The sequence below is a fragment of the Rhipicephalus microplus genome, chromosome X (genome assembly GCF_043290135.1).
Source record: "Rhipicephalus microplus isolate Deutch F79 chromosome X, USDA_Rmic, whole genome shotgun sequence".
Taxonomy (NCBI): domain Eukaryota; kingdom Metazoa; phylum Arthropoda; class Arachnida; order Ixodida; family Ixodidae; genus Rhipicephalus; species Rhipicephalus microplus.
The window spans coordinates 380,932,746-380,959,522 of NC_134710.1; the positions used below are offsets into that span (position 1 = coordinate 380,932,746).

General features: G+C 42.3%; 1 protein-coding gene across 2 annotated transcripts in view; it reads left to right on the plus strand.

Annotated features, from left to right (window-relative positions):
- The first annotated feature begins 6,529 nt into the window (after positions 1-6,529).
- Positions 6,530-26,777, plus strand: part of LOC119161042 (fibronectin) — a 54,337-nt gene continuing 34,089 nt past the window's right edge. The window contains exons 1-4 of one of the 2 annotated variants that reach the window (XM_037413364.2): positions 6,530-6,687; positions 12,761-12,865; positions 16,477-16,524; positions 25,276-25,581. In XM_037413364.2, coding sequence (XP_037269261.2) covers positions 6,639-6,687; positions 12,761-12,865; positions 16,477-16,524; positions 25,276-25,581 — 508 coding nt within the window. In that variant the 5' untranslated portion in view covers positions 6,530-6,638. Of the gene's footprint in view, positions 6,688-11,366; positions 11,478-12,760; positions 12,866-16,476; positions 16,525-25,275; positions 25,582-26,777 lie in introns of those variants that run through there. The other variant, XM_075880050.1, reaches the window with a different exon arrangement.

A 26,777-nucleotide genomic window follows, 5' to 3' on the forward strand; every position in this document is an offset into this window, starting at 1 on the left:
CTGAGCTCATTAGGGCTGGTGACACCCACCTCCTTCTCGCAAGGACCATCTTTTCATTGACAAGTTTTGTCGCCTATAGGGGCGCAAACGGCGGTTCAATATGGCGCGCAGAGAGAGCATCGGAGTTGCTGAGCACATGTGCAACCTCTACTTCAGTGTTTTTAGATACGACAGTTTTTCTTGGGAATCTTCGACGCAAAAATTTCGATCTGTCTGTCTGTCTGTCTGTCTGTCTGTCTGTGTGTCTGTCTGTGTGTCTGTCTGTCTGTCTGTCCAATTGTTTGTTTGTCCACCTTTAACGGCACCGGGCATTTTAAACGGCCCCAGCGGATATCTCAAACAGCCGATCCCATCCACAGCGCCCACCAATGTTGCTCAAGGTTTAGCGTTAATATTTGTGCCATTGTCAATGAAACAGCAATTATCGCGCATATCTGAGGCACTACAACAACATGTTCTGTATGTGTGTCTCGTAAGCACACAAGGTTACTGCTTGAAAAATCAAGCAAACTTCCTCGGCACACACTTCGAACAAGTGTCTAGCTCGCCATTATAGTGGAGCCTTCCAAAGATACAAAACAAGAATTGAAAAGCAGAAACTTGAACACAAATGTACAAAACACGAAGCATAAAACCAAGCTTTCGGTTCAGCTGAGCTCCAAACATCACTAAACTCCTGCAGTCATTCCGCCCCAGGTTCTCATCAGTGTACGGAATGTTGAAAAACCTACCCATCGAAACGCGAAAACCCTACATTGCTTGTACAATTCTGTCTGGTTTTCTGGCGCTCTCACTGTTTTCTGGAAAGAGGCTGTAATTGTTCCCATTTTAAAAGAAGGCAAGGATCCTTCCTCAGTTTCGAGTTAAAGGCATATTGCACTTACAAGCTGCTTTTTTAAACTTTTTGAAAACATGATAAACCGCCGACTTACACATTTCCTTGAAACACACAATCTGCTCGACCGATTCCAGTGTGGGTTTCCAGGGGATAGATCCACCACCGACCATCTGGTGCGTATCGAGGCAGAGATCCGAGACGCTTTTGTCCACAAACAATTCACCAATTCTGTGTTTTTCGATATTGAGAAAGCTTACGACACAATATGGCGGTTTGGCATATTAAGAGACTTGTCTCACCTAGGTGTGCACAGTAGAATGCTTGCCATAATCGAGGGTTACTTGTCCAAGCGGACATTCCGTGTCCATGAGAGCGGTGTTTTCTCCTAAACATTTGTCAAAAAAAAACGGAAGTACCACAAGGAGGTGTACTTAGTTGCACGTTTTTTCTTATCAAAATGAATACCTTGCACCTGTTCATCCTCCGCACTGTGTTCGATTGTACATATGCTGATGATGTCTAGCTTGGCTTTAAGTCATGCATTCTGCCAATGTGTGAGCAGCAGGTTCAGATAGGTTTAAACAAGGTCTACAAATGGGCAGAGGAAAATAGATTCCGACTGATCCCACAAAAAAGCACATGTGTCTTGTTCTCCCGAAAGAAAAGCATGCACTCAGAACCTGACATTCAATTGACTGGTCAACGTTTGTCTGTGAATGCCAAACATAAATTCTTAGGCCTAATCATGGACGACAAGCTAACCTTCATACCACACATCAAGTATATAAAAACAAAGCGTGTTAAAGCCATGAATGTTCTAAAAGTGTTGTCACGTACTACGTGGGGTAGTGACAGGCAATGTCTCATGAATTTGTACAAAAACCTCATTCTCACAAGCTTAGACTATGGGGCCGTTTTTTATCAGTCTGCGACTCAAAGTGCTTTGAAGATGCTGGACCCTGTGCACCATTTGCGCATCCGCTTTTCTGCGGGTGCTTTTCGCACCAGCCCCGTAGAAAGCCTCTACGTTGAGTCAAATTAGTGGTCGCTTCATCCGCAGAGAACTTACATGTCCTTTGTATACTTTCTTGAGGTGAAAGCTGACAAGAAGCTCTCCTCATATTTCACTATTAATGATTTGTCGAGCTCCATTCTGTTTCAAAACAGGCCTTCGATGAGGCAGCCCTACACAGTTCGCCTGAAGGGTCTAGCTGAGGAAACTGGTGTGTGACTTGAACTCACTTTAATGGCTCCTGCAGCATACCCGCCACCGTGGCAGTGGCAGACTATAGACTGCGTTGTGTCTTGCCTAGAAGTTACAAAACACACGCCCATTTCCCAATATCCGCACATACCTCCTGGAACTTCAACACAAATACACACGTCCTGAGTTCTTCACAGATGCTTCTAACTCCTCTGTGTCCTACGCTGCTGTCCGCCCACCCTTTTAGGATGCTGGCCCTCTACATCCAGACACAAGTATCTTCACAGGGCAAGCTTTCGCGATACTTGTGGCGGCTAAACACATCAAACAAGTACAAATACAAAAAGCAGTAATTTATACGGACTCCCTCGGTGTGGTAACAGCTCTACAAACACTTAAAAACAAAAAAACCCTGTCCTAGTCTCATTTTACTCTATTTTATGCACACTCTACACACTCAAAAAACATGTCGTAGTGTGCTAGGTGCCAGGGCACCATGAGATTCAAGGAAACGTGATGGCGGATCTGCTCGGTGCATCCGTCCAAGAAAGCACTGCCACTTCATCCATATCAAGCCTGGCCCTTAATCTTAGACCGTCTCTCAAACGAAAGCTTAGAGACAACTGGCAGAGCAGGCGGGATACACACACACGAAACCAACTACACGTTATTAAGCCACACCATGGTCAGTGGCCGTCAGGTATAAAAATCACGTCGTACAGAGGTAACACTAACAAGGCTCAGGATAGGACACACATACACGACACGCTCATATCTTTTGTCTGGCGGCGATCCACCATTGTGTGAGAGATGTGGTGAAGCACTATCAGTTCTTCCCATTTTAATCCAGTGTGAACAAGTATGCACTCTTAGAAGACAACACTTTCCATTACCCTACCGACAACATATACCACTACACCCTGTAATGTTCGTCGGTAAGGAACCATTCTTACTCATAAATCTGTGCTAGTTTTTAAAAGAGATTTCTAATGCTACCATGTAATATACCCAGGCATTGCGTAGCACGACCTCTAAAGAGAGGTTGCTGCTGCGGTGGCTACATTGAAAAGCACTTGCCTCGCGGCCCTCAGACACAAGGGTGCTGATGAGGCACTTGTGCTAGTGCCAAATATCTTCACACATGCTTTTATTATCAGAGCCTTTCGCCACCCATTTTTACTATACATTTCACGTCATTGTCATTATTTTATTAGTTCTATGTTTTACCCTCTTCAGCGGCAGGAATTATAAGGCCCTTATACAGCCACCCAACATATTCGTTGTTCACATCTCGTCTTATGACCTGGCACTCTTTAGCCAACAAATGGCCCTTGCGCCACAAATCACCACACATAACCTTGGTTTATATTTATTTTTAGGCTTATACCGGTACCAATAAACAGAGACGAAGACGAGTGAAAGACATAACGAGCACAGACCCAAGCTATACTCATTGTGCAAGTGCAATTTGTTTTTTGAAATGTTTTTAATGACACAACGTGTTCATTGCACACAGTGGTGCCCCACTTTTTTTGTTTGCACGCGTATTCACTGTATGGGTGCTTTGCGAGCACTGTTTGCATGTACACATCTGTATGAGTCTTTGTGGTTTACCTAAATCACTTAATCTTAACACCTGCTCAAAAACTAGAATACTGGTTGTGTGCACGTCGGAACGCCTGCCGTTCTTCCTATAAATATTGAGTGTGCAAACAATTAATCTGTGCGCATTAATGCTTTGCTGACAGAAGTAGTCACACAAATAAGACACCCTAAGGTAAAGTTTGCTGATGACTGCCACTAGTTGCTTCGCAGGGATCGTGAATAATAACAAAGAATATTTGCCCGATTCTTTACGTCAGGACGAAAGGGTAACCATGAAACAAGAAAACCGAGGAGAAAAAAAATTAATTTTACACATACATGCATGTGCATCAGACCAGCACAGAAGGCGGCTCTACACAACAAAAAGCTATACAGAATAATAACCACCCGTGAATTTTTAACGGTTCTGGTCCTCGACTGCTGAACCATAGGTCGTGGGATCAAACTCCAGCCGCAGCGGTTCCATTTCTACTGAGGTAAAATTTAGGAGCTAGACTTAGAGTAACAGATGTGAAGAATTTCTAGAGCTCTTTATAGACCCCTTTCGAAAAAGGGTGCCCCTAGCACCACGGACGCGAACTACACTCTGCCGCCATTGTGAGGGTACCGCAGCAGATGGCGCAGGCTTTGGTACACTGTAGCTTCGGCAAGGTGCCAGTGCGTGACATTTCAGTGCTACCAAATCCTGAACTTCCGTAAAAGTTTTTCCTAGATACGGCGTGTTGCAATGGTGCTGACGTGCTGCGTTCCCATGTGCCACCATCGAGAATATCGTGACGAAAACAGCGATAAGGTAAGCGATAAAATGAACAACAAACGCACGTGCTCTCTCTGCATGCGCTGTCAAACAAACACGTGGAAGGGCGCCGTTTTGCAGATTCGCTACAAAAACGGGCATGCTTATTTCACAGCTTGCTTTTACGAATGAATAGTCTTCTCCAAAGCGCCTGCATGCGGTGAATTGCGATGAATTGTTTGTGCAGAAATACTGCGAGGGTGCGTACGGCCAGCCAGAAAAATAATGAAGTTGCGTATGGTTCATTCACCAGCGACAGTATTCGCACACCGCAAGTCACATGTCAACATCATTTAGTGCATACAAATATACCACATGCCTGGCATCCAGGAAATAGTTGCGTCGTACGGCTTGCGCCAGACAGGATTTTCACCAATTGCGGCCTCATAGTTTCGCGACTGTGATGTCCTTTTTTCCTTTGCCCGTGGTGTCTGCGCTCAGGGCCGTAACTAAGGGGAAGTTTAGGGGGCTCTGATAACCACTGAAGTTTGTTTTTGCTATAAGTTTTCGGCTAGCACTAAAGTATTTACATATCTTTAAATCCACCGCCAGTGACCAACGTAAGCCGTTCTACACACAAACACATCAGAAAAAAAATTCCTGGGTACAGCCCTGTTTGTGCCTTCACACTCAAACTAGCGAGAACGCCTATTTTGATGCATGACCAAGCTTCAGCGTAATCTTGTATATCCAATTTGAAGCTGCATGTTTTTTTTTACTAGCTGCACCTCAATGGCATTCATGAAAGAACGTGTGCGCACGCGCTGCGTCTTCATCCAAATGAATATAAAAACACCGACGCTTCGGCAGCGTGGTTGTAAGGGTAAACCTAAGGGAAGTCTGGGTTCTGTGCGGTGGTGAACTGATACCCGGGCGAGATCCTGGGAAACTCCGCCAGCCACTTCCTTTCCGAACACCCTACACCGCCAGCCGCCAGCCACAGAAAACCACTGCGTTGTAGCTGTGCCTTACCAGCCGCACTTTTGTAAGCCGCGTGCAACAAGTGCTATAGCTAACTGCATTGCACACTTTGGCATTGCTTTGCCAAATCATTTTAGATTGACAAACCAATGATAGAGGCTGCGGCTTCCGTCTACATCCCGCGTTAAGTTACTTATCCATCTTCGTCCACATACGGCTTTTGACTTAGGAATGTGTCAGTTGGTTGAGTTAAAGTCAGGCAGCAGAGTCTAACCACTATACCACGTCTCATAGTAAGGCAAATCTTTCATAATGATTACTGAACCCTGCGTGTGATGACTCAGTAACACCGGTTCGTTAGTTTGCTTTAGCTTGTAATGGACAATTCATAGCCCCTACGCAGTATCCCATTCATGCTATTGAGTGTAGCATTATCGAATTCCTGGTAAAGGGGTGCTGTTTTTTCACCGCTTTTCAGGAGAAACATTGAGAAACAGATGAGATGAGATATGTGTAACCTTGCAACCTTCAGAGTTGTCATTAGGAATACTCACCGTGTAGATATAGTGGTTTTGATGCTCGACGCCTGACCCGCAGGTCACTGAATCGGATCTCAGCCGTGAACCGGCGCCCCGGCGGCCGCATATTTGATGGAGGCGAGAATTCCCGTGCAGCTAGATTCAGCTGCACGTTGAACAACCCCTCGTGGTCGGAATATTCGAAGGTTTTTACTAAGGCGTCTGTCGTATCAATATGATGGTTATGATGCGTTGAACAGCCAATCGTTGTTACCATTATTTTACGAGTCGAATTCTTTGCGTGGAATGAAAGGAGGGTATCAAAATCGTTCGCTGTGTTTCGTTTTATTGCGGCTGCAGAGTTTGCTTAAGACAATTCATGGTAGTAACTGTACATTTTTTTCGAGTGCGTATAGAAGCGCGCGCAGTCAAATGAGTAAGCGGCCACGTACGGTAAAGCCAGTCTTTTTTTTATCTTCGGTCATGCGCGTGCGTCTCGCATGCAGAAGCGAAGCGTCGTCTTTCAAGCGAGCTGCCAAAAGCGTCACCGTATCTCGTATCAGTCTCCACGCCACTCTTCCTCTCGTCTGTCCTTCGGCTGGCGACCCCTATGGTTTCGGTATCGTCCGCCAAACAGGCCTTCTTTCTCACTCCTAGTAGAGGAAGGTATAACTCTCATCCAGTGGTAGGATCACGCTCGTTGAGAGCGGACGTTCAGAACGTGTTCTCTCGGTAAGACACAGAAAGAGGTCCAGGATGCATGTTGGCAGACTCCATACCCTGCTGCTTTGCGCAGCACTGACAGGTAAGAGGCATTTGTGTGTGTGCGTGTGTGCGTGGTGCACGACACTCCTAGTTCGATATGTGGAAAATATTATTGACGCAGCAGAGAAGCAGCTGGAGCGCGTGCACTGCCCTCACTATGAACAACTTTGTGTGACGAAGGAAATTGTGGAGTGGCACTGATAGCACTCGTTAGATTGAACTTGACCCTAGTTTCATAACTGTTCTCACTATTCAGCTATAAACACTCTTGTTTTACAAAGTACTACTGCAGGGACAAAAAAAAAAGCAATGTTTATTAAGTATTCGTGGCTTGTAACGAGAAGCCAGTCAGCCTGTATCTGTAGCTCTGTTCAGAAGTGTAAAATGCTGTAGACGCACTAATGAACAGTCAGAACAAGTTAACATACCATGTCTGCTTCTATCCTATGTTCAACGCATCTAAAAGATTTTATTTGTGTTGGAAGTGTTTAAATTTTAAATTGCACGCTGCTAGAAACGAGCTTGATCTGAAATATTTAACACGATAGGGTTACAAAGCTCGGTCCACAAATATTCCGGCACCGGCGTCATTCATTGTGAGGGAAAAAATTATTTTGTTTGTGACCTAAAATTGAGAAAAATGCAAATGAAATAAATAATTAAATATCTAAGTCGAGTGAGGATCAAAACCAGGCTGTTTGCGTGGCAAGTGAGTGTCCTGCCGCACAGCCACGTGTCTGCTCGGAAGTTCGGTTAAAGTACAGTGTCTAGAAATATACTGCGTAGTGTGCTGAGCGCGCGCATTCCGTACGAGAGAGGGTGGCCGCGCATGTGATGACTGCACTCAGATGCCACAAGCGGCGCTGCGTGTCGACAGGGTGCACGAACGCGCGAAATTCCTCTCGTGCTGTTGCTGCCGGGGCCTCGCCACGTTTAAAATCAGTGTGTGACAGCTGCCATCTGATTTACTGTGAAGTTCGACGGCGCCATATGTACACTGCAACACCCTAATATGTTCAAAGCTAAGCGGCAATTCAAACAAAGGACGCGTATTGTGCCGCTGTGTTAAAGAAGTTATCGGTCGAACAAGGAAAAGGTGTCTTGTTCTCCGCACTAACGGATCCAGCACGGTTTCCTGAATGAAAAAGTATGAGCAAGAGGGCAGACAAAAGGCTGAATCCAAAGGCTGTCATGTGAGAAAAGCATTCTGAGAGGGACTCCATCGAACTATCTTTTCGGATTAGAGTGAATGGTGTCGGGAATGAAATCGCCATTTAGGCAAAATTTCAAATAATAATATTTATCTAAAAATTGAAAATACCCTCTCGAATTTCGTTCACACAGTTTTTCTCCCATGTCAACGTCGGACTCCCTTTCCAACAACGTTTTGAGTATCATATGCGGCGAGTGTCAGATTATTCATTGGCATGTTGTCATTCTTTATTTTCACTCGAATCCTAATGGAATACAGGCTAAGAGGTAAAGGTTTCAGGGTGTTTTGTGATAATTCTTGCTCTCAAGAACAAAGCACATTTAAAAAAATAACTATGGTGGTTATACTGTCAATGGTCTTAAAACTTAATTTCTTTGCGTACTGCAACGACTTTGAGCATCTATCTATCTATCTATCTATCTATCTATCTATCTATCTATCTATCTATCTATCTATCTATCTATCTATCTATCTATCTATCTATCTATCTATCTATCTATCTATCTATCTATCTATCTATCTATCTATCTATCTATCTATCTATCTATCTATCTATCTATCTATCTATCTATCTATCTATCTATCTATCTATCTATCTATCTATCTATTTATCTATCTATCTATCTATCTATCTATCTATCTATCTATCTATCTATCTATCTATCTATCTATCTGTCTGTCTGTCTGTCTGTCTGTCTGTCTGTCCGTCCGTCCGTCCGTCCGTCTATCTGTCCATCCATCCGTCTGTCTGTTTGTCTGTCTGTGCGTCCGCCTGTCCATCCGTTCATTTGTCCGTCCGTCTGTCTGCCCATCGATCCGTCTATCTATCTATCTATCTATCTATCTATCTATCTATCTATCTATCTATCTATCTATCTATCTATCTATCTATCTATCTATCTATCTATCTATCCGTCCGTCCGTCCATCTGTCCATCCGTCCGTCTGTCTGTCTGTCCGTCCGCCTGTCCATCCGTTCATTTGTCCGTCTGTCTGTCTGTCTATCTATCTATCTATCTATCTATCTGTCCGTCCGTCCGTCCATCTGTCTATCCGTCCGTCTGTCTATTTGTCTGTCTGTCCGTCCGCCTGTCCATCCGTTCATTTGTCCGTCTATCTATCTATCTATCTATCTATCTATCTATCTATCTATCTATCTATCTATCTATCTATCTATCTATCTATCTATCTATCTATCTATCTATCTATCTATCTATTTATCTATCTATCTATCTATCTATCTATCCATCTGTCTGTCTGTCTGTCTGTCTGTCCGTCCGTCCGTCCATCCGTCTATCTGTCCATCCATCCGTCTGTCTGTTTGTCTGTCTGTGCGTCCGCCTGTCCATCCGTTCATTTGTCCGTCCGTCTGTCTGTCCATCGATCCGTCTATCTATCTATCTATCTATCTATCTATCTATCTATCTATCTATCTATCTATCTATCTATCTATCTATCTATCCGTCCGTCCGTCCATCTGTCCATCCGTCCGTCTGTCTGTCTGTCCGTCCGCCTGTCCATCCGTTCATTTGTCCGTCTGTCTGTCTGTCTATCTATCTATCTATCTATCTATCTGTCCGTCCGTCCGTCCATCTGTCTATCCGTCCGTCTGTCTATTTGTCTGTCTGTCCGTCCGCCTGTCCATCCGTTCATTTGTCCGTCTATCTATCTATCTATCTATCTATCTATCTATCTATCTATCTATCTATCTATCTATCTATCTATCTATCTATCTATCTATCTAATCGCCTACGTCTGGGTGCCCTCACGATCCCCCCTTAACATAGAGTTTTCGAAATATTTTGCAAGAAGAGCCAAATGTTTGTGAAACGTCAATGCTGGTTCCAGTTCCGACTATCCAATTTCTTGCATATATTTAGCGCCACTTCATAATGTTTCACTTATTAAATATCACAACAGAGTCACCTTGCATAGCATTGATTCCCAAGTTACGTGGGATCTGCGTCTTTTGTTTTTGTGGGCAGAAGCGGATGGCGAAATGTATGCCACGAAATGATCTTCATTTGGTATTGCAAAGCGCCAGTACTGTGAAAGCAATTGAGTAGTTTTTATACAAGAAAGCATTATGTAAAAAAACACTCCGAAAATGGAAGAATATAATAGTTGGCCTCACGCGGCTCGGCCTCCTGTAGGCTTCGCAGCGCTTGAGGAGCGCAAGGATTGAACGCAAATGCACCCACTCGCACAGCAGCGCACCATGCGGGCGCTGCCAGCAGTCATCAACTGCGGGGCCATCTCCTAGCCCGCACTCAGCACACTAGGCAGTATGTTTCTAGACACTGTAGTTAAAGTAACACCCTTTGCTTGGAAATGCAGTGAAAGTACAGGCACTGCGCCATGCTCCCAACCAGGTTGCCGAAATTAGGTGCCTTTTCTCATCTTATAACCACCAACAGTGAAAGTGACATTCATGCTCTACAAACACGCATTTTCTGTACACGCTTCCCAATACAACATGTAAAATTGGGGGACCCTTAAGCTTCGCCTTTAAGGGTTGAACGCGATAGTGAAATCCAGCTCTTCGTGGGCCCTTCAACCAGTAAGTGCATACTTAATAATATGCTTTGTTACACACGCACACGAACACGTACACAGTAGAGTGTACCAGCGCGCGCGCGTGATAGGTACATACAGGTTTTTTTTTCTAAAGCAACAGTCGCATGGCCTCCAAGATACCCGACGCGCACTCGTCATTTCGGAGGCCATAAAGAGTCTCACAATGCCTCACAGACGGCACCACATTGTCTAGCGTTTGCTGTTGGCTTGATCAACGCCTTTGGAAAAGCATGTTTCGTTTTCCGCTAGATCGACATAGTTCATTTTTAGAGCTTTTAGTGCGTTTTTAGCGGTGATGGCTGCACTATCTCGGCTTTTTTTAGGTAGTTTAATGGCTCGCCAAGTGCGCCTACAAATTGCCGAATGGGCTCGTTTTTGTCGTGATACCTATCGAACAAAATGCGTTAAGGAGACTCCTTCTACTACATGACCTTTGTGTAGTTTTTTCTCTCGAAGCAGCTGCAAGTAACATCGTATCTTTGTGGTAGGACACCTTGCCACGCGAATGGCCCGGTATCGATCCTCAAAGATACGTAAATTTTATTGTTTATTATGTTTGCTTTTTTGTCAATTTTTCGCTCACAAGCAATGGTGCCGACGGCGGAATTTCTGCGACACGAGCTCTCTAACACTATCGCGTTAATATCGCACTAATATGACGTGGTAGAAGCGTTCATTGCCATCGGGTGTCAGATTAAATGATTGTCATAATGACTTCACCGTTAAGAGCTGGCCACCGATTTCAAAAGGCGGACATCTTACTGCGCCTATTCTCTTAGGGCTAGGTTGTGGGTGCATTGCAAATTCGAAAAGATTTCACTCGTGCCCCGCCGTGGTAGTCTAGTTGCTAAGGCTCTCGGAAGCTGACCCGCAGGTTGCAGGATCGAATCCCAGCTGCGGCTGCTGCATTTCATGTGAAGGTTGAAATGCTAGAGGCCTGTGTGCTCAGATTTGGGCACGCGTTGAAGAACCCCAGGTGGTCGAAACTTCTCGATGCCTCCACTACGGCGTGTCTCATAATCATGTGGTGCTTTTGGGAAGGTAAGCCCCACGTAATATTATTAAAGAGTTCACTCGCATAATTGATCAGTGTTCAATAAATTATACTTTCTATTACTTATAATGCAGCAATATGAAAAAGCTTCTCCGAAACATGTCACTTGGAACTTTATCGATTTCATTGTAGTAATGTACAATTTAAACTTATCGCGTAACATCATACAATAAAACGTTTACTCTCTGTGGCTGAAGCACGTGCTCGGAACAGGATATCGCTATCGCGCTGAACTATTGAAGACGAAGCATAAGGAGCCGGCAGTTTATTGGCAAGCCAAAAACATCAACATCTTGAAATGGCTTAGGTGTCAGAATAACAAGTTATGTTGTGAATGAATGAACGAGAAACTGAAAGGTAAATCGCTGAACGGGGACAACTTGTATTTTCTCCTACTAATGTTTAAACAACGTGCACCAAGGTTTTAGGATGATTCTTTACGAATAAAACTAAGCCTTCAGTGGGTGCATTGACAGAGCACAGATCGAGTTGTTGCGCGAAGTAGCGTAGGTAACGCTTGCGAGTGCCAATTTATCACCGTGTAAGCGTCGCCTCAGCATAAACCACTTGAAGTTGTCGTTTCATCATCTTTTTTCTTAACGTGGAACACACTAGTGACGGGTTGCTAATGTACGAGGAAGCCAGAAAGTGGGAGAAATATAGTATGCTTGAACAGGCTTTTGGTTTGTTTAGCATAAATAATACGCCCACTGATATCACGGCGTTGTTTGCGGTAAAATAAAAGCTTAAGTAAATTATAGCCGAGTGGTTTCTTTCTCTACTGATGACCATTTACAAATCCGGGTTTTCAGCGAAACTATATGTAGAGATTCAAATTGATTGTATTTATTAGTAAATATTTCTAATATTAGGCTGGAAGTATTCTGGTTAAAATTATCTTTCGATACAAATTAACAAAGCACGTACAAAGGTGCAGCACACTTGGTGATGGCTGGTGTTGTTATTCTCACGAGACCTGTCCTGGCAGAATAAAACAAAAAAATGAGCATCTGCTTCTTTGAAAATTTTAGTACTCTCCGAACATTGCTGAAAAAAATTATTTATTAAGTTTAAGTGTTTCATCAAATAAGAATTACTCCAAGACTTTCAGTTAAACCAAGAAATGTATTTGTCTCAAGATTCAACTTTTTTCTAGGTTATGACAAAATATAGTTCAGATTAAAATACGGCCTTAAAATGCGACACATGAAGCCCAGACCCTGAATTTCTTTTCTCTTTTCATCTCATTCTTTCCTCACTCTCTGAGAAGGTGTGACACCCTACGAAGAAAAGGACATGCGATGCCTTGAATACAATACTCTGGTTCCAAGCTTCAAGGTCTGCGATGGAATTTTCGACTGCAAGCAGAGATACAGTAAGTTGTTTGTTACAATTCATATCTCACGTCATCTGACGTAAAGGGACACTAAAGTAAAACAATGAATCACCTTAGATTCATAACGTATTTCCCGAGAACTTAAGCTCTGTTTATATTAGCATCATGGTTAATTACCATAGAAGAAAATCAAGGTCAAAATACCATTTTTCAATTTTGTGCGAAAACCTGCGCGCGTGTCATCACAAATGTTCGTGTACTTCTTGCATTTGCCTGGTATTGGTTCAATAAAGTTTATCAAAACTTGGCATACTAACTCTGTGGCCTCGTCAGCAGAAATCGTGCTTCATTTTTAGTCATTAGCAGATTCGTAGGCGTTACTAGACAGCGTAGAAATTTCTGACGTCAACGTGTTTTGTTCAGGAATTTCCAGATGGCGTCACAACCTGCATTTGTTTTTTGGGCGCTTTCTTCTTACCAAGTGTAATATCACGGTGAGCGTGGTGGTTTTAGAATTATGCTAAGGTATGTTACTTATAGCGAAAAGAATCATTTCTTCTTAAAGTTTCCTTTTAAAGAGAAGCTGAATGGGTTCCAAATTTCTGAAATATACATTTTTAAGCGCGTGTATCGAAAATCATAGTTCCCAATTTTTTGTTGCTGTCATCATTTAAGTAGCGTCGCCATAAAACATAGGAATAAAATTGCACCAATGCTTAGCACACCGCAACTCGATAGGAGTAAACGGACGCAGTAGTACAAAGCGGGAATGACGTCAACAAAAGTTCTCGGGCTACCGAATTAACGTTACCTGATCGTTTCTGGCGTCTCACGTAGTGTCTAGCTCCTATAACAAATTCGGTGTTTGTGCTTCATCTTTGCTGCCTAAGCTTTATAAGAACGCAAGCGCAAATAACAGTTTACATCAAAGTACATGATAAATGTTTGAGAACGTCTAAAACGTCAATAATATGAACATACGTGCTCGACTGATCAAGAAAGGGCACCACTGCTTTTTCTGCCTCGTTCTTTTTTCGAGCAGCCATGGACGGGAACGGCCTCCCCCGGGACATCGCCAACATCGCCTCATCATCTGCCTTTCAAGACCGTGTTATTGATCATCTTCAATACTAAAAGAACTTTTACTGCTTATTGTTAACCTAAATAAAACCCCACCCCTTATGTAATGCCCCTCCTAGAAAGGGGGGCCTTTAAGGTAATAAACTGAACTGAACTGAAATTGAGCTAAATGCATGACATGACATAAGCCATGAGTGGGATATTTAATGTCGTCAAGGCTACTCCCGTCCTGAGTCCAATTAACCACTTGTAATCAAACCAGTTGCAGTAAAAAAAATCTCTCATTCATGGCGAAAGTACTGCTTGTTCATTTCTGCTTGATTCGTGAAAAAATGAACCAAGTGGCTTTACAATTGAGATCGGCGCGAGCAATTCTAAAATTCCGCTTTCGCCGAACGCACTCACATCTCAATGGTAGTTTCGGTATAACGTATACAGCTGCGTGTGCTTTGCACGCTCGAAAAAGTCGTTGTGATGGAAAGTTTGACAAAGTGCCGCGCACATGTGATGTTGCCAGATAATGTACTGGTGTACGGTGCTTTACTTTTGAATATTACTTCCCACTAGGTGTCCCAAAACAAAGAACTGCGCTCGAAGTGGCTGAGTGCCATGTCTCTGAGCCAGTGTTCAAAACAACCAAAAACTCTGTGCGTGTGCTCAATGCATTTTTATGTGGTGGATTACGAAATCTACCACAACTGGGGCACAGCTTGCAATGTGCGCTTACGAGCAGTGCTGTGTTGCTATTGGTGTCGGTGCCCGCTCAGTAAAGAAGAGCAACACTGGGCAAGACAACACTACTACGTATGAAGGTTCATTTCCAGGCACGTGATTTGGAGTTTGCTAACGTCGTGTGAATCACAGAAAGGAGATTTTAATGAAAAACAAAAAGTTTTCTTGTCACAAAAGTAGCCCTGCAAAGTTTCCGGACCACTGTTTGAACAATGAATGTAGACCTAATATTTGCTTTTAGGGTCTCTTTAGAGAGGAAATTCTGCGTAATGCTTCCACTGCTCTGAACAGATCAGCAAAAGTTTGCAGTTGTGCATGGCAAGGAGTTCGGAAAGCTTTCTTTCGAACGCCCTACAACACAGAGGCACGTCCACGCTTCCCAGGGGGCGAGGTGGGGTTCCTCCTTTAATTCGTAAGAAAGCAGATTGTTGTCACTAGCCGAAAGCTGACAGAAATAAAAAGCGCCATTTAGATAAGATGCACTTATTTCCACGTGGTGTGACCACGTGTCAGCGCTTCTGTCAATAATCCGCTAACATTACACAATGAGCCATAATCGCGCATGGAATCACAGCGGGAGACAGTAATTAGAGACGTGCGCCAACACACCCACAGGTGACTCCAACGCGATTTTTATAAAAATAAGTGATCCTCCCATGCTACTTCATTAATAATGCTAAACAAATACTTATAAAAAAGTCGGAGCTTTGAACAAGACCATAAGTACGGCACGCGTAGGCGTGGCAGTCGGCATGTGACGTGGTATTTTTTGCATTAAGTGAGCATTTGAAGTTAGCAGAAAAACACTGATTGACAGTTATAAAAGTTCGAAAGTGTCTAATTGGGCGTTTCGCGAACCAATCTACCTCTTTCTTGTTGAAAGTTTTGACCCGTCTTTGTTCCTTCAAACGTTTCTCAAAAAAAGGGGGGGGGGGTATAATTAAACAATTATACAGAACACACAAAAAAGTCTGAATCAATCTAGGTAACGGTCAGAAATATTCTTTCGCAGTGTAGTAAGTGCTTGTTTCGGCATATTTTCAAACTCTGGCTAGAGACAGCAGGGGAACTCTGCATTGGGCTTGGCTATTATTCCACTTCACTTTTACATCCACACACAAATAACAGTTACGTCACTCTCTTTTTTAAAATGCATGATGCGAGCAGGAAAAGCTGACTGTACACGTGTTTGATGTGGATGACGGCTGTAGGAGTACAGAATTAACCTTCGCTCTCTTACGTAAACTGTGAACGGCAATGCGCTGTATCACTTAAGCTGCGCTGTTAAACCCACACTTCGTTGTAGCTTTCAAGTATTCGGTTTCTTTAATTTCTCAGCAATTGGAGACAAGAGCGCATTATGTCATCCCAGCAGCGACTACCTCTCGCCAAAGCGGCCCCAACGACTTTTTTTTCCCATGCTTCCTATAATTCATTCACTTTTCTGGACAAAATCATTGGGGTGTTTTTTTTTTGCAGAGTTTTGTCTTTTCTTGCCAAATGTAAGAGTGAATTTGAAAAGTTTTTCGGGATTTGTGTTTGATGTCTGTAAATTACACGCCAGTTTTTCAGGTTACGAATATTAGGTAAAACGTGGCCATATAATTGCATATTCTCTATTTTTTAGGTTGCCGGCTTTTACACGAAAAAGTGTGAAGAGCTCTGAATTGTGATGCTTGATTGCATTATAAAGCTAACAGTAAAGTAATTGTTGAACTACAGTTCATGCTTAGTGTTTTCACCTTCACATTGTTTTTAGCAAACGGGTCCTAATATACATAGTTATTATTCTTTTCAAAGCTTATACTTATTACCGAATGATTTTTTTTTACTTCAAGGATATAACAGGAGAGATGATTCTGAAGACGAAGACGAACAATTATGTGGTGAGAAAATTTTTTGTGCTTTCATGAAAAATTTAGAGTGGCCAGTGATGGCATGAAGCGTGCTTCAAGTTCCCTTTAACTTAGAAATCAGTTCACTTCTAAAACAATGCAAATGAAGCGTACATATCGAGGATATCAATGTAAAACCTGCGTATCTGCAGCATGATCAGCTTGTCAACCCCTGTCGCCTGTGGAAAAGAAAGTTTCAACGGGTGGTGCATTAAGAGCTGCTTTGGTTTGCTCAACGTATGCCACCTTTTGCTTTCAGTGCATTTTGTTTTATTTGCACCCAACAGGTAATTCATAATAGCAGGAATATGTAAGGATTTATTGGGTACCAGTCCACTGTTAATGCCTATATAAGAAAAAAACTTATTTTTATACAGCTTAGTAATGAGTCTAGATAGAAAGCCGTGCATTTGCCACCGCAAGATTCATAAGCTGGACTGTCATCGTCATTTTAGCCGATTTGCCCAAGCGTAACGTTTTTCTCATTTTTTTAAAAGAGTAACCGGGCATCTGCGCATGCTGCGACATTGAAAACGAATCACTTGTATGGAGCCTAAGTCTTTTGGCTAATAATATACTCATCTTGACGAGAATGTGTTTAAATTTAGGTAAAGTTGATGATGTGATTTTGCGATACAATAACCACGCCTAAAAACAACTATACTGTCCCAAATAAACAGGTAATTGAATGTGTGAGGAAAACAACAGAAAGTATTCATTGATATGTGGGGTTTGACGTCCCAAATCCGCTATATGTATGAGACGCGCCGTAGTGGAGAGCTCCGGAAATTTCGACCACCTGGGGTTTTTTAACGTACACCCAAATTTGAGCTCACGGGTCTACAACATATCCGCCTCCATCGGAAATGCAGCCACCGCAGCCGGGATTCAAACCCGCGACCTGCGGGTCAGAGCCGAGTACCTTAGCCACTAGACCACCGCGGTGGGGCAAACAACAGAAAGTTCTTAGGGCGGATAGTTAAGGGCACTACCAAAGTAGCATGCGAACATCTGACAAGTTGCTTTGTGTGTTCTAACGCAGCTACCATTTCATTTGTACGGGTACTAACGGTTGTTTACTGAAGTTTGGTTATGTATTATTACCTGTATTTTGTTGTTTATGTTCATCCCCCTCTCTCAAGAAGTCCATATCATGAAAACGTTAGCAGACTGCACTTACATCAAAATTAGGCTTTTTATTTAGAGGAGAAAATTGTCGTAATGGGTACAAAGAGCTCCACTGGGGAACTTTAATAAAGGCTGCTCAATATCAAGACGACATGACTCAGACGCCTTACATCTGCATCGATATGTCATTATTTTCTATTGAAATACTGCTAGTTGATCTGACCAGAAACATCGAGGCTGTTGGACTACATTTATACCTCCCTGGCGAAACCGGGTCCATTTCATGGCGCGGAGCTTCTATCCAACCTGCTTTTCAGCAGACGTATCAATTCACTCTCACTTTACTATCAATTCATACACCGGCACATTTTTGCAACTTAACCATGAGAGGAATAGGTTGAGGGGAAAACAAAAAACACGGGGGAAAACACAGCTATTCTAGCGAGATTCAGTCGACTGGACAACACTGGAATCGGAAAAGGGGACAGAAAAGTAAGAGAGAGAACAGATTGTATATCAGGCTACTTGCACATAAAAACTGAATGAGGAAAATTTCTGAAGGCTTGTTCGTCTGTCACAACCATAATAAAAACAGGAAGACTGGTAAATTGGATTAGCGTTTCACTTCAAGGATGCACGGAAAATGTGCGATGCACGGTTTTCAAGGATGCACGGAAAAGTGCGTTTTTTGGTCAGTCCTTCATCAGTTGTTGTTTTAATTGGGTCATCTGAAGATGGACATCCACACTGTCGTAGACTCTAAGATTGCAGAAACGCCAGTTCATGGCCTAGAAATCATCCTCCTTCTGATTACTTCTTTTCAAAATGGCCTAATGCCATTTTGAAAAGAAGTCACCCTAAAGCCCAACGTCTCATCAACTTAAGCAGAAAAATAGGACAAGAAGCCATGTACGGTTTTTACAGTTTTTGTTTACGTGAAGGTGTTGGTTTTACCCCTATAGGTCATTCTAATTGGCAAATAACAGGAATGTGTAACTGCAACTCCTACTTGGAGATATCATAGCAATATTCAAACCCTTCTAGTTGGTTGAAGTAGCACTTTGCAATTCTATGTGTCAGCCAATGACATATAGCCATCAGTTGCTCAATCCAGGTGTAATCTTTCTTTCCATGGTGATATTATGGAAAAAACTACTAAGATTGTGTTTACCCGCTCAGAAAGAGGCGCAACTGCAGGTTGTGTTCTCCTGCTAGAGTGAGGTCCACACAGCTTTTTCTTCACATAATAAGTTGTGCCCCACCGTGGTGTTCAATTGGCTGAGGTACTCGACTGTTGACCCATAGGTCACGGGATCGAATCTTGGCTGCGGCGGCTGGATTTCCGATGAAGGCGGAAACGCTGTAGGCCCATGTTCTCAGATTTGGTGCACTTTAAAGTACCCCATGTGGTTAAAATTTCCGGAGCCCTCCACTAAGGTGTCTCTCATAATCATGTGGTGGTTTTGGGACGCTAAACCGCACATATCAATCAGTTAATAAGTGGAAATATGTGGCACCTCTTCAGCATGTTTCAACAGAAAATACCTGTGTATGCAATCTCGAGTTGGTGTCTTCTTGAGATAGTGGGTCAGTGTTTTCCAACGCTTTGAAAACTTTCTCCCTAATCAGTGGGACATATATGTCTCTGATTTTTTAGCTAAACTACTGGAGCGATAACATTCAAATTGGTTTCACAATATTTATTTGTAAATTAGATCACTATCACCGTGTAAAAATTATAGGTGAACATAAAAGGGGTCAATTGGAAGAAATGCGCGCGCAATGTTGCTAAGCCGAAAGATGCTGGAAGCGGCAGCAGATAAACAGCTTCCATCCGCTGCCGCCATGCTCGCATAATACTCGTTTACTACGTCGCGATGGGTGAACTATTAGTTGCCAGCCACTTCGTACGCAACAGCACTATCGCCACGTACCCGTGATTGTGGCAGACGTAAAAAGGAATGGGTGTAAGTACGCTTCTGGCCAATTAAACACGATAGTCACTGTTTCACGCGAAAGTCATTAATTGACAAAAACGGCAAATTTTCAAATATTCTATGGAAATGAGTGCAATAGTTACAGGTTAATATACGAGACTAAAACAGTGTTGATGTAGCAGACATTTGTTTATTATTTCCTTGATAGTTTCAATTATTGCACATCAGCATTAAGTGCGTCATTGCTTGTAGTTTCGTCGAATGCACATGAGGGATTTCTCATGCTGCATGTAGTTTTCTAACACGTCAAGTTAATTTGGTGCAGTTTTGCCACTGTTCAAATTTAATTAGGTAATGGCTTATTGTAGTCTAAACACGGAATAATGGTAGTGTGGAAAAATGATTCAGGTATAAACAGCACACTTGGTGGGCTGCTCGTGTGGTGAGTAGTTCATCTGATGGGCAGTTATTGAGGTTTGTCACAGTAAATAGCTTGACTATTGCCGGGTTTACGTCTTGCGTTTTCACCGTCCAAACAATTAGACAAATGGTGGAGACACTTTTTCGCTCATGAACAAGACAAGACAACTAAAGGATGCACATACCATAAAGAAAATGATCTTGCTAGCGGCTGACCAGCAAAGACTACCGCTAGAATATAGGCCTCTGCCTGACAAAACAACGAAGCCTGTAAGACAGACTACATCAGTCGCAACAACGACAGTTCATGTGTCACGTATATCGATCCTGCTCGAGGAGCCAAAGAACCACCAAACTTTCATGGATCAGTACTGAAAGGCACCCACAGTTGAATTCTAGCAAACGACAAGGTCACCTTTTTGAATTATTTGAATAATCAAGAACAGCTGCGACATGTTCGTTTCACCATAGTAGACGTTGCTTGAAATAGGTCAAAACTTAAAGGCAGTCCTGATGACTTGGGCACTTTCCGCACCACATTCATGACCACTATAAGAGCGTCTTCGGCAAGGAGAGGGTCGAAGCTCTGCTACAAATCTCTATTCTGGCTGAGACAACCCTCACATTCCGTTGAAGACAAAGCTTGTTTCCTAATCTAAGAATTAATGCAGGAAATTTTTGTCGGAATGATCCAGAACCCACCAAACATTCTTCAGAAATTTGTCGCTTGAGGTGACAATTGAGGATACGCTGGGAGTAAACACCTGGGAATCAATCATCCCTCAATTCCAGGCAGCGCCCACGTTCAAGCATGAGACTCCGACAATTTGAACGAAACTTGCGGTGGTATCTCGTGCTAGAAAAGTTGCGAATGGTACGTTTTTCTAGCAGACCCACGTGACGCCGGCTGCTGATGTTGTACGTGAGGAAATCTATCAGTCACTGGGCGTTGCTTAGCTAGCCAGCACAGCCGCAATGTTTCAGCTACACTACAGCAGTCTTTCGTCACACTTCCGTCGACACCCAGATCATGAACTCACACAAAGCCGCATCGCCCCACTTCAGTCAGCTCCGTCAGTAGACACCGCTGCTACCAGCAACGCCATAGAGTTACTCTATATGCTACCTTTAGGTAGCAGAGTTTCGCATAGGTCCGCCATCTTGCCTACTTAGACGTCCATGGCACACAGGAAAGCCACTCCTTTTGAATGTAGGAGCCGACGCTGCCCAGCGGCTCCGTGCGTTTTACCGCTCGTTCACAAACCATCGCTGGCACTGTGATTTTCGCTTCGAAGAAAAAAAAAACTCCAATGTATATTCTACCTAATTATTACTGATGCTATAGCTTGTTCGATGACAGTGAACATAGAAAACCATTTAAATAGCAAACAAGAAAGCATTCACTTTATTTGTCGAGAAACGTGTACACAATTTGTGACAACTAAAGTTCCTCTAATCACTCATTTCATGTTGCTTTTCACCACTTTAAACCATTAAGCAGGTGGCTCGATAAAGCAATCGCTAAAGCTATACCTCGGTGTTTTACAAATAACACAAGCAAACGAGAATTTTTGGCATATCTATACGCACACCTGTGGAATCCAGTCACCGTGGCAACTATATACGCAGCACTGAGTCACGGCACTGCACCACATAGACACCACTAACACTGACGTTTACAAAACACGGCCAACACAAGACATAATCACAACACCAACGAAGAAATACTTCCGCACTCAGCGGGATCGCCTCGCTCGACTGCTTGGGTAGCGGTGGTGGTGGCGCCAGTGGTGCGGTGGTCGCGAGAACCTACCTGGCCGTGACGTTGGCTTTCCCTAAAATGAACTTTTTTTTTTGCGCACGTCAGCACACTTGGTGAATGGGGGCTCCAGCGGCGAGTTCTATCAGTGGTGAAACTCTGCTGCCTAAAGATAGCGTATACAGTAACTCTAAAACGCCGTACCTTCCGCCTCCCCGGGCAGCGCGAGCATCCGAGGATAACCAACATATAGAAAGCGAAAACGGTTAGCGGTGCTTTTTTTAATGTAGAATCCATTTTCCATAAGCGAAAAAAATTCAAGATAGAATGAAGTTTGTGGTGTTTATTTTTTGCATGCGGCAGTAAATTTGGTATTCTATGTGGCAAGATTCAGCAGCAAGCAAGGATAGTGTACAAGGGCAGATCATAACGCTTGCTCTGTCAGGAACTTTGATAAGTCCACCACGTGTTCTACTAGAGTGGTAAATAAAATCTCTTGCTCATTCAGCAGTGTCTACACCAGATAGACTGCCAGATGTGTTATTATTGCAGCATAATACTGGTGACACCTTGAAAGGAGGTTTGCCTTGTCACATGAGCAGTCATTGTCGTGAATGCGGACGTATGAATTTTTTGGCCTGAACCACACCACGCATTATTATAATGATTGCACACGTGAGGTCACCGAAGCATACTACATGACCTAGAGTGTGACAACAAATATATTAGCCGTTGCGGTTCTTTCCCGAGTAAGTTTTTTTCAATGATCACTGGTAAGCACTTGTGTGTTTTACGTTACCTGTATACTATTGTTTTCGATCAATTGTTTTGTTTTAAATGCGCAGTATTTCACAGTGAGCTCAAGGCATTTGAACATTTCTGGTAATCTTTATATACATATCTATTGATGTAGCTGACACCATATGGGTGCTCTTGTGGTCAGTTACATAACTTGGTGTGGACCGAAATTGCCATAGGAGGGCATGACGAAGGTGACTCTCTGCTATGATATGAATGGTGCGAAAATCTTGGCGCATTCGCCATGAAACCTATTAAGTCACGCGTGGCACATAACCGCTTAGCTATAAAGGCATACGCGAATGGCCATTTACACACACACACACACACACACACACACACACACACACACACACACACACACACACACACACACACACACGCACACGCACACGCACACACACACACACACACACACACACACACACACACACACACACACACACACACACACACACACACACACACACACACACACACACACACACACACACACACACACACACACGTATGCGCCTCTAATAAACTGTTTATTGGAGACGTTTCGATCGGAGACTGATCTTCATCAGACGTGTATAGTAAATGAAGCAGGTCTGATGAAGATCGGTTGCCTATCGAAACGTCACCAATAAACAGTTTTTTAGAGGCGTATACTTATTTTCTCTTAATTCTACGGCAACCGAAGCCACACTCTTTATAATCTATATATATATATATATATATATATATATATATATATATATATATATATATATATATAATTATATATATATATATATATATATATATATATATATATATATATATATATATATATATATATATATATATATATATATATATATATATATATATATATATATATATATATAAAGAAAAGGGAGAAACAAGCGTGTAACTAAGGGCCCGTTTTTTTGTGTATAATAACAGGAATGATATACCACATGACAATATTAATGCGATCCAACAGACAAGAATCCAAAGGAACGTATAGGGGAAGTTATTAAGCCAATTGCTAGGCACATGTGAGGAAAAAAATGTGGGTGAAAAGATAACTTACCATGGACAGGATATATATATATATATATATATATATATATATATATATATATATATATATATATATAAATATATATATATATATATATATATATATATATATATATATATATATATATATATATATATATATATATATAAATATAAATACATACATATATATATATATATATAAATATATATATATATATATATATATATATATATATATATATATATATATATATATATATATATATATATATATATATATAAGGGAAACAAGTGTATACTTAAGGGCTCGTTTTTCGTGATTTTACAAAATATAATGAGATCTAACAGACAATAATGCCAAGGAAGGCATAGGCGAAGTTATGCCAATTGTAATCTAAATGAGAAGAAAGAAAAGTGGGTAAAAAAATTACTTGCCGTGGGCAAGATCCCAACCTGCGACCTTCGAATAACGCGTTCGATGCTCTACCACATGAGCTACCACGAAAGCTATTCTTCCAGCCACTTTATTTGGTATCTATGTCAATTTTTAAGCGTGGGAGTGTCATTTTAAACGTGGGAGTGTCATATATATATATATATATATATATATATATATATATATATATATATATATATATATATATATATATATATATATATTTATATATATAGTTAGTGGGTCTAGAGATGAAAAGATGAGAAGAACGACATGCAACACTGGCTGACGCTCGCCGTCCAGCTCATTGCAAATAAACCGCTCATACCAACCGCGAAGCAATATCTATGCGCTATCAATGCCCTATCTGAAAACAGTGCATGCACTGTTTTTAATTTCTAACATCTTTTGTTTCCTCAAACAGACCCTGTATTTCATAACTCTGTTCTCTTGTTCTTGATTTACAACTTCATTTTTGTTAACTACTCTGCTCGATATGAAAACGAGAAATGTGTATTGTAAATGAAGCAGTGTACATCTTTAGGTGAATGGTGCGTTGTTTTTTTGCTGCTTTCGAAAATTGGGGCAAGCACCTATTTCGAGTTGCTAGGCAGCCGCTTTTTGTTCTTGTTCTTGTGTTCATTATCTTGCTGTAGTGAAAGTGAAGCAAATTTGATTGATTCATTGATTGATTGTTCGATTGAGATACTCTAGTGAAAGGATTAAGAAATTTCGTATGCTTGAAGTGTACTATAGCTTGCGCCTGTCTCCGTGCTTAAATTTAAGCACACAAGCCTCCAACCTATCGCTTCCATGAAAATGCCGTCTCCATGGCTTCGATTAGGTAAGAAAGCCTTCACAATGTCTCTAGAACGTTCTCGTAAAACTGCGTGCATGATGCGAACTCTTGGGGGTTTTTTTTTAGTCTAAATGTAGCAGCAGCGAACACGCTTGAGCACTCGATCAGGCGAGTACGAATGCCGACGTGCTTCATGTGACGGTCAGACAATTGTCGACCAAGAGTTGTGCTTGCCGCTACTGCCGTACTAATAGTGTTCATATTGATGGACGCAGGTGAGCTCAAGAAACTGTTCAATACTTACGAGCCTGTATTCTGCGGATTTCGCCAAAACTTCGGGGCAGTATACATTATAGAGGGGTTTGTTTGGTGTTTTTTCCATATGAAAAAACCTATTACCTAGCATTACTATAATCTCTTCTTCTGCTTCCAGCACCAGACTACATGCTTATACATCCACCAGAGTTGAGCAGCCTCACACACACGAACGGCTCCCTACTTCTTTCGTGGACGTGGAGCGTGCCACAAAGCTCTCACCTGGCGGGCTACTACTTACGTGGTGCCAGCTCGCACCACACTTTTCAGAGAACGCTGTCACCCTTGATTAGTGAATACTCGCCTGACTGCCTCAGAGGATACACCCAATACAATATTACGCTTCGGCCCTTCTACGGGCACTCTGACGACCATCCAAAACTTGGGAAGGCGGTGCTGTTGACCGTGCGAACTCCAGCTACCGGTAAGCGTTTTCTTGCAATTATTATTGTGTGTTGGATTGTTTGTTTCAATGCGACGTCTCATAACTATTCAATTTATAATAGCCCAAAACTCAGGTAGCGATTTTTCGTGTGATTTCAGTATAGGCAGCAAAATTTACGTTTACACAGCTAAGCTTTCGTGGGCACGCCTGTTGTCCGACCCTGTACCACTAAATAAGGCTGCAGGCAGTCTCACATTGGACTGATTCATTGTGGCTCAGTCATCCGATACTCGTCACTAAGATTATTTTCTCGCACAAATGCCAGTTTCAGGTAGACCTGATGAGAGGCCAGCAATTACTGGTTGAAGCTAATTCAGCTTAAGTGAGTGATGTGAAATGATTGACAAAGACTATGTGCGTGTCAAAGCACCCTATTGATGTCATCCCGAAACGTTAGGTACACTAAATTTTTTCTATTTGGTGAACGTTTTTTGCCGAAACTCAAAGGGAGAGCCACAGTTGTTCAATTTGTGATAATTTTCTCACTCATACAACTCGTGTTCCAATGTGTTGCAGCATAAAACTCCAGCCATCTCTTCATTACTGTGTGTCAAACCTGTAGTTTAAAGATGTGCATTCGCTTTAGTTAATTATATATTCTAACTATGCCGTCATTGTGACCTGATTAGATAAAAATTCGTTGGTGAATGGGACCTACCGCTTACACTTTTTGACTGCAGTTAAACACTTGAAGGAATAAACATCAGGCCCCAAAATAAATATTAGTTACATCGTAGCGATTGTGTGTCCGATAAAGAGCATGATGCAACAGAAATTCTTCGCTGGGTTCATTAGGAGCTGAGAAAACTGGGGTGCTATGCAGGATCGGCCGAGTTTCAACCGAGTTTCGGGAAACTAGGTATCTTTCAGAGTTTTGGTGGCACCCGTCTTTGAATTAACCATCCAACTCTCAGTCTTTCCGTCCATACGTTCATCCGTTCATCTGTCTGTCTGTCTGTCTGTCTGTCTGTCTGTCTGTCTGTCTGTCTGTCTGTCTGTCTGTCTGTCTGTCTGTCTGTCTGTCTGTCTGTCCATCCGTCCGTCCGTCCACACCTGATGAATGAGTCATAGAACTAGGCGGTCACGTACGAAGAGAGACAAACATGTAGAGATCCACGGCTTAAGGAGCTTCGCGCCGAAAATGACCATTTCAAGGAAATGCCCCTCCCAAAATA